Source organism: Girardinichthys multiradiatus, chromosome 21 (genome assembly GCF_021462225.1).
Source record: "Girardinichthys multiradiatus isolate DD_20200921_A chromosome 21, DD_fGirMul_XY1, whole genome shotgun sequence".
Lineage (NCBI taxonomy): Eukaryota > Metazoa > Chordata > Actinopteri > Cyprinodontiformes > Goodeidae > Girardinichthys > Girardinichthys multiradiatus.
This window is the reverse complement of record NC_061813.1, coordinates 40,126,745-40,141,824: the sequence shown is the minus strand read 5'-3', so window position 1 is coordinate 40,141,824 and position 15,080 is coordinate 40,126,745. Positions and strand designations below refer to the sequence as shown.

At 38.4% G+C, this 15,080-nt stretch overlaps 1 protein-coding gene and 1 long non-coding RNA gene across 2 annotated transcripts; one reads left to right on the top strand and one right to left on the bottom strand.

Annotated features, from left to right (window-relative positions):
• The first annotated feature begins 725 nt into the window (after positions 1-725).
• zgc:66472 (uncharacterized protein LOC327494 homolog) lies at positions 726-6,550 on the top strand. Its single transcript, XM_047350101.1, has 5 exons — positions 726-836; positions 988-1,058; positions 2,457-2,807; positions 5,218-5,261; positions 5,835-6,550. Exons 3-5 carry the CDS (start codon positions 2,529-2,531, stop codon positions 5,932-5,934), a joined length of 423 nt encoding a protein of 140 aa, XP_047206057.1. The 5' UTR covers positions 726-836; positions 988-1,058; positions 2,457-2,528; the 3' UTR covers positions 5,935-6,550.
• Positions 6,551-11,616: 5,066 nt separating this feature from the next.
• LOC124858189 lies at positions 11,617-13,889 on the bottom strand. Its single transcript, XR_007035763.1, has 2 exons — positions 12,537-13,889; positions 11,617-12,400 (listed from the first exon to the last, which is right to left on the bottom strand). It is a non-coding gene; the product is annotated as an uncharacterized LOC124858189 (long non-coding RNA).
• Positions 13,890-15,080: the final 1,191 nt, after the last annotated feature.

Genomic DNA, 15,080 nt, shown 5'->3' with positions numbered 1-15,080 from the left:
AGATGAAACGGGTCTGGACTGAAGACTGGGGTTATTTTGCTGATGTGTGTGTTCAATATCTAAAGCTGATGTCATATTTTTTCACTAAGCAGTGGAAGAAATGTGACAGTCGTCTAAACAACAAACGGGCTTATTTGCAGTTCTGGGGAAATAAATCAGGACACCATGCAGTTTGAAATACAACCAAAATACTAAATGATCTTAAAGAAAAACATTGAACTGTACATTGATTGGTTATACATTCTTAACATATTTAAGGTTGTTTCAGCACTTTTTTCCAGCGCTGTATTTGCTCTGTGTTTTAAATGCTGTTTAGAGACTTTTTTCTCTTAGAGATTAAGGACTAGGCTTCATTTTCACAGCTCACATATTTTAGACAATAGGCAGACCAACCTGCATTCAAATGCCACAAATGTTAGAGATCCACTGTGTGTTGATTTTGCTATTAAGTGTAAAAAGAACATAATTATACACATTGTTGACACTTCCTTGTTTTCTAAACGTTTTTAATGAAGTCAAAGTTGTTATTTAAGGCAACCCAGAGCCCCAGAAACACCTTAAATTTGTCCACTGATTTAAACTCAATTCAATGATCCCTCTTGATATTGTAGTTCTAGCTGCACGAAGAGAGTTGACTGACTGGTTGATTGAATGATTGATTGGTTGCATGATTGAGTGATTGAATTACATTTCCTCCAGAGATATTAAGAGAATATGAAGAGAAGCAAAGATCTTCAGAGCTTCTTCAGCTTCTACCAGCAGCAGCACAAAGGTCCACACAAGCCAGCAGCCTGGTGATGAAGATGATGAGCCGTCCACTCCCCCAATACAGGATGGTAGGTTATGCATGGAGAGTTTGAATTACAGTTACAACTTTCTGAAATACGACACACACAATTAAAACAGTTGACAAATGTCAAGACAGAAGAACAAGGTTTGTGTGTGTGTGTGTGTGTGTCATTTTAAACCATCCTTGTATTCCCACAGTTGACCAGCAACACTTAGAGGAGGAAACTGGTTGTGAACCAACGTTGTCTGGAGCTCCACCTACTAAGCAGGTATGTCAGGTTCAGATGTAATTCATGAACATGTTACTTGAAGTTGTTGTGTTCTCTCTCATACTTGAGTTCATTTACTATAAAAAACAAACAGAAACAAAAGATTGTCTAATTGTGTATGATATTTCTATGTGAATACATAGAAAACACCAGACCTAAACATAGAAAATGAACTCCCCAAATACAGACAGCATATTAAATGTCCCACCAGAGATAAAAACACACTGGACCATTGTTACACAGCTTTAAAGGACTCATATCATGCTGTTACCAGGGCTGCTCTGGGTTTTTCAGATCATTATCTAATCCACCTCATCCCAACCTACAGACAGAGACTAAGAGCTTCCAAACCCAAGGTTCACACTGTTAAGAAGTGGACTGAGGAATCAAAGCAGATGCTACAGGCCTGCTTTGAATGCACAGACTGGACTGTTTTTGAAACTTCAGCCACTGACTTAAACCAACTAACTGATGTGGTGACATCATACATGTCTGGAACTGGTGTCCATTTTTGTCAACTTCCTTTGCCATCCAACTCCAAATGTTCTCTGGATTTAGATCAGGGGAACACACAGGATGATCCAACAGAGTGGTGTTATTTCCCTGGGAGAAGTTCTTTGTCAGGCAGGCGTTGTGAACTGCAGCATTGTCTTGTTGAAACACCCAGTGATCACCACACAGACGATGGCCTCCGTTCATGAGGGACGTCCTCCTGCAACATCTCCACATTGCTGCTACAGTTTGACGCCTCTGCACAACATGAAGCTCCATTGTTCAATTGAAGGAAAAAGCCCCCAGATCATGATGGTGCCCCCTCTATGCCGAGTAGAATACATCTTAGATGGGATCTCCTTGTCATGACAGTAACATTGGAAGCCATCAGGACCATCTAGATCATTTTTTTCTCATCAGAGAATAAAACTTTCTTCCACCTTTCAGTGTCCCATGTTTGTTTCTTTCGTGAAAACTCCAAGCAATTTTGTACTATTTTAGGAGACGATGTCTCTGAAGACATTTTTTGTTCTTAAAACCTTGAGGACTTGCTGATGCATCTCAGCAATCTGACCGCATTCAGAGAGAAAACGTTTTTGCCTTTGCCATCAGGAGGTCATGACAGCGTGAATACCTGACAGAAAATGACACTGAATCCACATTTTTGAAAAAAATGTGGGCTTTTAAAGGATGTGGTCTTAAACTTTTCATCAGCTGATGAACAGCATATTTTAGTGTAATGGTTATTTGCAATAAATTGCTTACTCTATTATTTTTTGGTCTCAATCCCATTCCTTTTTTTTTTGCATTTTGAAGCTGTACATAAAATCATTTTAAGATTCAATGGTGCAAAATGTGAATTCTTGCCAATGTTATTTGTGTTTTGTGTAAAATTGTGTTTTCCAGACACCTCTGTACCAGTGCAACCCCACACCTCCACAGGACATCAGTTTGTTCCAGCCAAGGAGCAGTGGGCTGATGAACAAACTGAGACCCAGATCTGAAAGCAGGAAGAGAACCTTACTGAGGAGCAGCCAAAGATGTTCGCCAAAGAGATCCTGTCAGACAAGCTGGAAGAGCCTGTGTTTGTGCTCGATCAGGTTCCTGTTTCTCCTCCAGTTCTATGTTGCCAGTCTTCACAGAAACAGAAAAGACAGAGAAGCCCCTCTCCATCAGCTTCTACATGCTCTCCACCACCTTTCTCCCCAACAGACCAACCACATCTCCAATTGCTTCATGAAAATAAGAAGAGAAAGGGTAAGTTCTGTTTTCCTCAGTCTTGCAATTAACTTTCTTTTTCACTGACCTCAACTTCTGAAATTAATGCTTGTTTTCGCTTTGACTGTGAACATTTGGACCATTACACACTATTTAAGTATGTATTTTATTGTATTTTTGTGTCCATTCTAAAATACTTACAGTTACTGTCATTCCCAGACCTAATATGAGAAACCTAAATCCACATTGAGGAAAATTTAAGTTATTTAAGAAAAATCTTTGAATAATTGTAACGTATGAAAGTCACCACACAAATTATCACTTTTTGAGGGTACACTCCTTGACTTCATTTTGTATTTAGTGTATAAAATATAATCTTAGTTTTGCTTTTTTTTTTTTCAGGTTGCTGAAAATGTAGTAAGCAGCTTCCAGGTTGAAGCAATCACTGGGCGCAGAACAAATGCATTAACACTTAAAGCTTTTACAAATAAAAAACTGAAAGTGGTGTGTGAAAAGTATTCAGCCCCCTTTACTCTGAGGACAACTAATTGCCTTCAGAAGTTGCCTGATGATTGCTAATGACTAAATAGAGTCCACCTGTGTGTAATCTAATCTCAGTCCAAATACAGCTGCTGTGTGACGGCCTCAGAGCTTGGTTAAGAGCAAACAGTATCATGAAGTCCAAGGAACACACCAGACAGATCAGGGATGAAGTTGTGGAGAAGTTTAAAGCAGGTTTAGGCTATAAAAAGATTTCCAAGCTTTGAACATCTCACGGAGTTCTGTTCAATTCATCATCTGGAAATAAAGAGTTTGGCACAACTGTAAACCTACCAAGACAAGGCCGTCTACCTGAACTTACAGGCTGAACGAGGAGAGCATTGATCAGAGATGCAGCCAAGAGGCCCATGGTGACTCTGGATGAACTGCAGAGATCCACAGCTCAGGTGGAGGAATCTGTCCACAGGTCAACTATTAGTCGTGCTTTGTACAAATGTGGTCTTTATGGAAGAGTGGCAAGAAGAAAGTCATTGTTGAAAGATAACCATAAGAAGTCCTGTTTTTGCAGTTTGCCAGAAGCCATGTTGGGGAAACAGCAAACATGTGGAAGAAGCTGCTTTGGTCAGACGAGACCAAAAATGAACTTTTTGGACAAAATGCTATGTGTGGAGAATTACTACGGCACATCACTCTGAACACTCTATCCCCTCTGTCAAATATGGTGGTGGCAGCATCATGCTCTGGAGCTGCTTCTCTTCAGCCGGAGCAAGGAAGGTGGTCAGAGTTGATGAGAAGATGGATGGAGCCAAATACAGGACAACCTTGGAAGAAAACCTGTTGGAGTCTGCAGAAGACTTGAGACTGGGTGGAGAGGTTCACTTTTGAGCAGGACAACGACCCTAAACATGAAGCCATGGCTACAATGGAAAGGTTTTAAACAAAACATATTCATGTGTTAGAATGGCCCAGTCAAAGTCCAGACATAAATCCAATAGAGAATCTGTGGCAAGATCTGAAAACTGTTGTTCACAAACGCTCTCCTGTTTGGCAAAGAAGAATGGGCCAAAATTCCAGTCACTAGATGTGCAGAGCTGCTAGAGACAGACTGTAAAAGACTTGCAGCTGGAATTGCAGCAAAAGTTGCTTCCACAAAGTATAAACTCAAGGGGGCTAAATACTTTTGCAAAACACACTTTGCAGTTTTTTTATTTGTAAAAAATGTTTTGAATCATGTCTAAATTTTTTTCTACTTCACAAATGTATACCACTTTGTGTTGGTCTTTCACAAAAAATCCCAATGAAATATATTTACTTTTGTGGTTTTAATGTGACAATATGTGGAAAAGTTCAAGGGGAATGAATCCTTTTCCAAGCCACTGTATATACTTCAAGCTCATAAGACAACCACTAATATCTGCAACCGCTCACCTTAAAGTTTGGTTAAAGTTTGGTGCAGCACCAATTCATTTTGATTTGCCAGTTTTCTTTGAGGTTGTTGGCCTGTAGCTCCTTCTAGTGAAATGGAAATGTCTCTCTTGCCTGGTCTCTGTGCAACTTTGCTCAAAAGATGTTTTGTGTGTATTTAGTACAACAGATTAAATTTACAGAGCAGTGTAATGTCTATTGAACTACATGAAGGACAGCATTTAGCACACATGCTAATTCATATGAACATTTCAAATGACTGATTCTTATGTGACATATTTAAAATACACGGTGCAATGCTGTTGTGTCCAGTGTGTTGCAGTATTTATTTTAAAACATGGTAGACTGACTGGTTTGTGTAAAAGGAAAACCTATACCGCAGGATTTTCCATTTGTTGTCCTTTAGTAAATTGTTAAAACTGTTTCCACAATTAAGAATTTTAGAAGCACTTATTTGATATACTGTATTGATAATTGCTTAAAAAAACTAACATTTCTCTTTTCTTTCATTTCTTCTGTCAAGGGCAAAGAAGAAGTAGAAATTCATTGGTTGCCTTGTGGTGTTTGGTAAGAAATGGTTATTTTTGCTTTTAGTGGAAATGTACTATTTCTATTTAATAACTTCCACAGGCAGTAAATGAAGATGGTTTTTATATGCTTTGGTTTTTCATATTACTGACACTTTTCTTAACAAATAAAGTAATATGGGAGAGTGTTTCTGTCTTTGTGTAACAATAAAAATGACTGCAGTGACTTTGGTATTGGATACTTTTGTAATGGTGAGTATAATATAGGAACACTGAGGAAATATTTGAAGTAGGAACGCTATTAGATGGAGTCGTATTGGGATTTTTTCCAGCGGGACCTTAACTTTGGGCTTGAGAGCAGGAATTATAGGAAATTAGTGTAGGCAGTGACAAAGTGCATGTCCTGTCATACATAGAACTATGAAATAATAAAGAATTATTTTGAGAAACAATGTTGTGTGAGAACAATACATCTCTAACAAGGGAGCCAAAAGAACTCGGAAAAATATCTTTTTTTATCTGTTAATCGTATAAATCATAGAAAGAAGAATTTGTCAACAGTACAGCACCAGAAATCCTCAAGCTGATTTTAAAAATTGTTGATCTCTTCTAGTGGTAAAAACTGGGAGGACACGTGGGAACCTGCAACCTCCCAACACTTAGCCGTGCCTGAAGTTCCACCTCCTTCAGCCTGCGAGGAAGTCCTTCTGTGAACTGGTTTGTTTTCCTTGTATCTTGTAAACTGTAGTTATGTTCTGTCCAGAGTTTTAATGTCAGCTGTTCACATTGTTATGTTTGTAATGCTGTTGTTATCTAATGTTATGTTGGGATTTTTATTTACACAATTTATTTCATTGTCTGTAAAAAATTAAATAAAATGTGAGTCCCGACTAAAATCTGTAATTCAAACTGGATGATGCTGGTTTAGTCACTGCAGCAGCAAACATCTGCCTTTTTTGAGGCCTGTAATTTACAACAGAAATTTGTGCTCATTTTTTCAGTAAATGTTTTTTTTTTCAACAACACACAAATATATAAGTTAAAGCTACGTTTACCGCACAATTTCCTAGAGAGTTTTGCCATCCTCAAGTGAAACTACAAACATTTTCATTGTGAGGCAGAATTCTGATATCCTAAACTTAAAAGCTTAAACTTCAATTAGCCAAATTATATTTTCTCTTCTTTGTACAACAGTGAAAGTGAACTTATTTCAGGCGCTAGCTTCTGTTGAGGTAAAATAATGCTATCACTGATATTCTTGCGGCCTCAACCTCTCCCAGTCCGGATGTCGTGAGAAAGAACAGATGAAGAGCAGGAAATTAAGATTAACGCAAGTTTAATTTGGAAGATAATAAGTCCAATGATTTCTAATGCAAAATGAAAATACAAAATAACACAAGAAAAAAAAATTTCATAAGGGCCCTTACGGAGAGAGATTGCAGATTTCAGCAAAGCATGGCTGTCTTTACCCAGATGTCTCTGTCATTACAAGTTCCAGTACATCTTTATACTGTTGACTTCAAAGCTTATTGACTGTGCCTTCCCCTTTTTCCGTCTGGTGTTGTAAATCAGCCAAGCTCCCTTGTGGCATCTTTTCCATGGCTAAAAGTTGACCTTTATTGCTTTATTGTCCCTACAGCCAGCATTTACTGCTTGCAGCGGTTGAGAAACTTCTAACCTCTGCTTCATCCCCATGTCATCCTCACTCCTGCTGTGATCTGTCTTCTCTCCTCAAGGCTCACTCATGTCAAATCTCAGTTTAATGTTCTCATATGCAAACTAAACTAATAGCATGAAAGTACATGATTTTAATTCTCAACAATTCCCCCTTTTGACCTCTGCAAAAGAGGTCAATATTCAAAAATGTAAGAATGGTAACAAATGCCCACCAAACGATTAGTACTCTGCGAAGTGACAAAGGAAAACCATGAAATACAACTGGGCCATTAATTCCCAACCTTCAGCAACAACATTTTGCATCATATTATATGGAGTTGCATGAGTGCGTGCCCCTTTTTCAATAGTTGACGTTATGAGTCGTACTGTAAGGGAGCAAATACATGGCACACAAAAACATCCACATGTTACTAGAATACCAACATACAGACAATGAATTCAGCAATGAGATACTTACCAAAGGTGTTGGTGAACCACCTCTCCAGTCCCCCACCAATTCCTGAATATTTATGCATTTTCTTAGTATGTAAGCCTTCTAATGCTCGAGTCCCTGAACTATCAGGAGCAGAATTGGAGCACATGTCTAGAGCCAATCTATTCTGCACAGAGAAGTAGGCGCCAACTGTTCTGCCAACCCTTCAACCGCATCTCGTGTCACATTTGCCAACCTTAAGACATTGTAATGTATGGAATTGATCCTGTCTACATTTTTATTCGGTGTTACAGGAAAAACTGCTGAAATTACCGATAAATTTTCAAACCCAGCTGCCACTTGATCAACTAATTTAAATTGTTCTGGAACTCCACGTGGAATACCAATTGCATCAATATAAGTTAATGAGCTGTCCATAAGATCAAAGGATCTGGTCTTCCTCACCATTCCTCCATGTGGTGATTTCTCCCCCCACAGCAGTAACGGAGCCACTAGCCGCACCATTGCACAGCTTCCTACTGACCTAGGGGAAATTTGGGCTAATAAAACACTTCCACCACAATAGTAATATAAACCTTCTCGGTCCCAGTGTCCTACAGTGCCAGCTGGATAAGTTTTGTTGCACCATGATAGAAAGACAGTTCCCAGTTTTAACTGTGGTTCTTCAGTAACCCCTGTAAAATTGAAACAGGGATAATCATATCCCTCAATCTGAAGAGAAAAAGGGCCTACCAGTGAGCTATTACTAATAGCCGGAAACACCTTTGCTAAGGTATGACTTGCAGGGCTTTCTTTACCATGAGTTAACAGAATCATGCATTTAAATCCTAGTGGATCCGCGTTCTCATCTATGGGAGCAGATACAGTGACCAGAGTGGGTCTAGCAGCCGCACATGCTATACAATTGCTCATGGCCGACTCACGTGCTGTCTGAGCCATCCACGTCAACCACAAATTGGACTCTGTAAATCCCAGAGCCCCTTGGATAACATCTTCCGGGGTTAAGGTGTTATAGTCTATCTGAACCACAGGAGTTTTCACTTCACCACCTTTGGCCATAACAGAAACAAGATTAATTCTAACAATTCTACCCTGATCTCGTGCGAGCCATCCTGGCAAATCTACTCCTAAATACATATAAAATCCAGAACTCATATTTCCACCTCTAAGAGTAGGTGGCCTTATTGTAATATTAGGGTTGTGGTAGGGGTTGCTCTGTATTCTTCCAATGCTGAGTAATATTGGATTAATACCTCCAGTTGTCAATTTATCCTTCGCTTGTCCTCTAGCCAAGGTCACCAAATGCTGAAATGTTTCTGCATATGGATTATCTGGCAGTATTTGTCCCTGTTTAGTGTCCCAAATGACAAAACCCTGGGTTGGCATGCCGATGTTCTCCATACCATCCACCGCACCTTTCTGACAGATACTCAGATATACATTATATTTCGTCCAGGCTAGCTCGCTACCCTCACATGTAAACACAGAAGAGAGATCAAACTGAAACGTGGTGTCCGAGCCAAGTACATAATCTAGTTCAATACCTCCATGTCTTTTAATGCATGTGTCCGATATTTCAGTCATTTTTCGGAGTAGATGACGACGGCTGTGGAAATTGGGACTGGAGGGATGCTCACCACTCTGGAAAACATCACATATAAAGAATACAATTATTCCCACCAGTGTCATTATTAAACCTCCTCCCCCATATTTCCATTTAAAACTAACCATGCATCACCATTTTTATTTTTTGGATCAGATCAATTCCACTTAGCCCAGGAGCTTATAATCTTCACATACTGTGGGATTTACTCAAAAATGTTGATTCAAAGTCATACAACCAGTACAGAAAATAACAATACCATAACCAATGCTCCAAAGATTAGATTAATTGACAGGAAAAGAAAAACACCACATTCAATGATCACACAATCAAAATCAAGAGTCAAATATGTTCCAATTTCCAATCCTGAATCTATCTGTTGATTAGTTGAATCGAATGACTCCTTGTAGTGGATAAATCCTCTTGAAAACCAAAAGAAAAAGTCTCTGGAGTGGATAAATCCTCTTCTTTTAATCCTGAAACTAAAAGAAAAAGTCTCTGGAGTGGATAAATCCTCTTCTTTTAAACCTGAAACTAAAAGAAAAAGTCTCTGGAGTGGATAAATCCTCTTCTTTTAATCTCGAAAACTAAAAGAAAAGTCTCTGGAGTGGATAAATCCTCTTCTTTTAATCTTGAAAACTAAAAGAAAAATCTCTGGAGTGGATAAATCCTCTTCTTTTAATCTCAAAAACTAAAAGAAAAGGTCTCTGGAGTGGATAAATCCTCTTCTTTTAATCTTGAAAACTAAAAGAAAAGTCTCTGGAGTGGATAAATCCTCTTCTTTTAAACCTGAAACTAACAGAAAAAGTCTCTGGAGTGGATAAATCCTCTTCTTTTAATCCTGAAACTAAAAGAAAAAGTCTCTGGAGTGGATAAATCCTCTTCTTTTAATCTCGAAAACTAAAAGAAAAGTCTCTGGAGTGGATAAATCCTCTTCTTTTAATCTCGAAAACTAAAAGAAAAGTCTCTGGAGTGGATAAATCCTCTTCTTTTAATCTCGAAAACTAAAAGAAAAATCTCTGGAGTGGATAAATCCTCTTCTTTTAATCTCGAAAACTAAAAGAAAAGGTCTCTGGAGTGGATAAATCCTCTTCTTTTAAACATGAAACTAACAGAAAAAGTCTCTGGAGTGGATAAATCCTCTTCTTTTAATCTCGAAAACTAAAACAAAAGGTCTCTGGAGTGGATAAATCCTCTTCTTTTAATCCTGAAACTAAAAGAAAAAATCTCTGGAGTGGATAAATCCTCTTCTCTTAATCTTGAAAACTAAAAGAAAAAGTCTTTGGAGTGGATAAATCCTCTTCTTTTAATCTTGAAAACTAAAAGAAAAGTCTCTGGAGTGGATAAATCCTCTTCTCTTAATATTGAAAACTAAAAGAAAAAGTCTCTGGAGTGGATAAATCCTCTTCTTTTAAACCTGAAACTAACAGAAAAAGTATCTGGAGTGGATAAATCCTCTTCTTTTAATCTTGAAAACTAAAAGAAAAGGTCTCTGGAGTGGATAAATCCTCTTCTTTTAAACCTGAAACTAACAGAAAAAGTCTCTGGAGTGGATAAATCCTCTTCTTTTAATCTTGAAAACTAAAAGAAAAGGTCTCTGGAGTGGATAAATCCTCTTCTCTTAATCTTGAAAACTAAAAGAAAAGGTCTCTGGAGTGGATAAATCCTCTTCTTTTAAACCTGAAACTAACAGAAAAAGTCTCTGGAGTGGATAAATCCTCTTCTTTTAATCTTGAAAACTAAAAGAAAAGGTCTCTGGAGTGGATAAATCCTCTTCCTTTAATCTTGAAAACTAAAAGAAAAGTCTCTGGAGTGGATAAATCCTCTTCTTTTAAACCTGAAACTAACAGAAAAAGTCTCTGGAGTGGATAAATCCTCTTCTTTTAATCTCGAAAACTAAAACAAAAGGTCTCTGGAGTGGATAAATCCTCTTCTTTTAATCCTGAAACTAAAAGAAAAAATCTCTGGAGTGGATAAATCCTCTTCTCTTAATCTTGAAAACTAAAAGAAAAAGTCTTTGGAGTGGATAAATCCTCTTCTTTTAATCTTGAAAACTAAAAGAAAAGTCTCTGGAGTGGATAAATCCTCTTCTCTTAATCTTGAAAACTAAAAGAAAAAGTCTCTGGAGTGGATAAATCCTCTTCTTTTAATCTTGAAAACTACAAGAAAAGTATCTGGAGTGGATAAATCCTCTTCTTTTAATCTTGAAAACTAAAAGAAAAGTCTCTGGAGTGGATAAATCCTCTTCTTTTAATCTCGAAAACTAAAAGAAAAGTATCTGGAGTGGATAAATCCTCTTCTTTTAATCCTGAAACTAAAAGAAAAAATCTCTGGAGTGGATAAATCCTCTTCTCTTAATCTTGAAAACTAAAAGAAAAAGTCTCTGGAGTGGATAAATCCTCTTCTTTTAATCTTGAAAACTAAAAGAAAAGTCTCTGGAGTGGATAAATCCTCTTCTTTTAATCTTGAAAACTAAAAGAAAAGTCTCTGGAGTGGATAAATCCTCTTCTTTTAGTCTTGAAAACTAAAAGAAAAAGTATCTGGAGTGGATAAATCCTCTTCTCTTAATCTTGAAAACGAAATAAAAAGTCTCTGGAGTGGATAAATCCTCTTCAGCTCAGTGCGATCACACCGGTGAGCCTCCAGGGGATTTATTATGCCCCTTTATGACACCTCTGGTGCTTGTGACTTTGTAGGCTCTTCAGCTGGTGCAGACTGGCTCCAATGATACCAGATTTCTCCTTTTCCTCTCAGACGAACCACATGAGATGTTCTTTCCAGGACTTGGAACGGGCCTGTGAACCTGGGTTCCTGGCTTGATGACTTTGAGCGACACCCAGTTGACTCCTGGTACCACAGGGGGGCCTCTTGTTCCCTCAGGTCCTCTGGAGAACTCTGCTGCTAGGGTCTGCAACTCATTAAAGAACGTGTTAGAAGATAATTGTGCAAATTCACCTGTTTGTCCTGGTATCCGCTGTGCTGGTCCCAGTCTGTAGTTCATGTGGGGTGTAACCTGTGGACTGATTAACCAGACATCCTGACATACATTAAAGCCTCTGGCAAAGCATCCACTCAATTTAATTTGGTCTGTGCACAGATTTTAGCCAATTTTGTTTTCAATGTTTGGTTCATTCTTTCAACTTTGCCCTGTGATTGAGGCTGATGTACTGTACCCAAAGCATGTTTTAGTCCCAACATTTGCTCCACCTGTTGCAGATCTTTGCTCCTGAAATGAGTTCCATTATCAGACCTTATCTTTTCCGGGAAGCCATGTCTGGGAATATAATGATTAATTAAACATTTTACCAAATACTTACTGTGTTCCTTTCTTGTGGGCCATGCCTCAGGCCATCCTGAATATCCATCCACACAGACCAACCTGTATCTATATGCTCTTGCTGTGGATACCATGTCTGTGTAGTCAATGATGATCTCCTTCCCAGGTGGGGTGTAGTTTTAAACTTACCTGGAAATGGATGCACAGTAGGTTTTGGATTAAATTGTCCACAAATAGAACAGTTCCTGATCTTCTCTCTCACCATATCTTTTAAATATGGGTGCCACCATTGTTCTGGATTGATAGGCACCTGCAAAATACCTACATGTGATGTTCCATGTCCCTCTTCCGAAATGTGTTCTCTCATGTTTGGTGGCTTCACAACTTTTATCACCAGGGCCTTTTCTCTTCCACACAGTAAGTTCCTCAAGTGGAGAACCCCTTTTGTGATGCTGTTTGATTTTTTCCAGGTTTAGATGTTCAAAGTTCTCAGCTTCAACACTTACTATATTGAAGCTGCGTGCATAACCTGCTACTTTTTAGGCAACAACAAAGCTCGAGCCATGAATCTAATTTAATTTTTATGTTTGATTAGCTTCTGTGCTGCAATCACAAATCCACTTCTCAACCATTGTTTCATATCAACATGTCTTTTTCCATATTATCTAGCATACAGCTAACATACTGAATCACCTCTATATCCCCCTTTTCACTGAAACAACATTGTTGTTACAGAAACATCTAAATAAAAAGGCAGACAGTAATCCTGAAAGAGCAATTATGCAGCAAACTACCGCAGCTGTTTAAACTAAATGAACGATTCCTGGCGTCTGTGTTCCAATTCAGTGATGCATTAAGATTTCTCCAACCCTGCTTTTTTACCAAAAGACTCAGTGGTGCTGTCAAACCAGTGTACTCAGGGACATAGTTTCTGCTATTGGCAGTCTAACCCAAAAATGACAACAAATCTTTGTTTGGGATGATGTAAAATGGCAGATTTTTTTGCAGAAACAATATGGGTTCCTGTTATTGAAATCCTAAAAAGTAACCTGTATTCTTCAATCTGTTTTTCATTTTACTCACTTCGAAATCTTTTTTTTTTTTTTGTAAGATGTAAAAGAATAAAGTTGGTAGCTTCAATACACGCGGTTGCTGTTCGTGCTGTAATCAGAAACCACCTCCGCTGGCAACATGCAGTCCTGGAGCTGCTGTTTGAGAACCTGATTTGAGAACCTGACCCGGAGATAAGGCAAAATGTTGAGGCAACCTGGTGTCTCTCAGTTGCTGATTCCTATAAGTGAACAAGAAGACATCCCTGTAGTGTTCAGCTAGTCAGCTGTCAGAGCTGTTATTTTATTGTAAATCGTGGGCCATTTTGCAGTTACCTATAACTTTCCTTTTTACAGGCAGAATGGGGGTGTTCCAAGCAGACTGGCAGGGTTCTGACCTGCCTGCTTTTTTTTTTTTTTTCAGAGTCTTTTCTACAAGAACTCCAGAGCTCAGTGAATGATTCTGCAGGCCAGGTTAATGAACCATCACTACCAGTAGCTCCTCTGGCTTCCTTAAACTGGAGCACAAGGAAAAGTCTCTTTTCAGAGAGTTGGAGGGCAGAAAGACCCCATTTGGTGAACACTATGGCAGCTCAACAAAGTGTGTCAGCACACATATATGCCAGCAGTGTGGGAGCAATCCAGCTACACTTCGCTGTCGCGATTGTCTGCCTCGATTGTCTGCCTCGACCTTCTTTTGCCACAAATGTGATGTGATGATGCACACCAGATATGTCCTTCACAACTCATGCGTCTCTTGTGGATTTTGTTCAGAACAAAGGTGCTATATTCCTCCAGGAGGTTCAATAGCAGCTCCTTTAACTTGGATTTGGTGTCATCATCGGGTTGTCCTAAGGCCAAATCCATGTTCTGATCCAATGAGATGGAGCAAATAAAGTTTGCGATCATCGGTATGATCTTGTCCACAGAAATAACTGGGACTGCTCAAGCTTTTGAACTGATGGAGGCGTTCATGGCTTCTTTAGTTTGCACTGATTGGTAAAGCAAACTCTAGGATTATCGACTAATCGCAAACTATATTGTTATTCTCACAAACTATATCGTTATTCTCACAAACTATATCGTTTTCTCTCACCAAAGTACGTCTGTCTCTCACAAGGAAAGTGCCAGAAGGAAAGGATTATTCCGTTACAGGGTCATAAAGGCAAAGAACCACTGTGATGTCATAATCTCCTCTCCACCCACGAATGTGCGTGGGTGGAGCATTTTTTAAACTGACTTGTCTCCTCTTCTTTTAAACCTGAAACTAACAGAAAAAGTCTCTGGAGTGGATAAATCCTCTTCTTTTAATCTCGAAAACTAAAACAAAAGGTCTCTGGAGTGGATAAATCCTCTTCTTTTAATCCTGAAACTAAAAGAAAAAATCTCTGGAGTGGATAAATCCTCTTCTCTTAATCTTGAAAACTAAAAGAAAAAGTCTTTGGAGTGGATAAATCCTCTTCTTTTAATCTTGAAAACTAAAAGAAAAGTCTCTGGAGTGGATAAATCCTCTTCTCTTAATCTTGAAAACTAAAAGAAAAAGTCTTTGGAGTGGATAAATCCTCTTCTTTTAATCTTGAAAACTAAAAGAAAAGTCTCTGGAGTGGATAAATCCTCTTCTCTTAATCTTGAAAACTAAAAGAAAGTCTTTGGAGTGGATAAATCCTCTTCTTTTAATCTTGAAAACTAAAAGAAAAGTCTCTGGAGTGGATAAATCCTCTTCTTTTAATCTTGAAAACTAAAAGAAAAGTCTCTGGAGTGGATAAATCCTCTTCTTTTAATCTTGAAAACTAAAAGAAAAGTCTCTGGAGTGGATAAAT

Excerpts from the sequence above, each read along its gene's own strand:
- zgc:66472 (XM_047350101.1), top strand. The coding sequence starts at position 2,529 with ATGAACAAACTGAGACCCAGATCTGAAAGCAGGAAGAGAACCTTACTG. Across the intron at positions 2,808-5,217 it reads TGAAAATAAGAAGAGAAAGG|GGCAAAGAAGAAGTAGAAAT; the intron begins GTAAGTTCTGTT and ends TCTTCTGTCAAG. Across the intron at positions 5,262-5,834 it reads TGGTTGCCTTGTGGTGTTTG|TGGTAAAAACTGGGAGGACA; the intron begins GTAAGAAATGGT and ends GATCTCTTCTAG.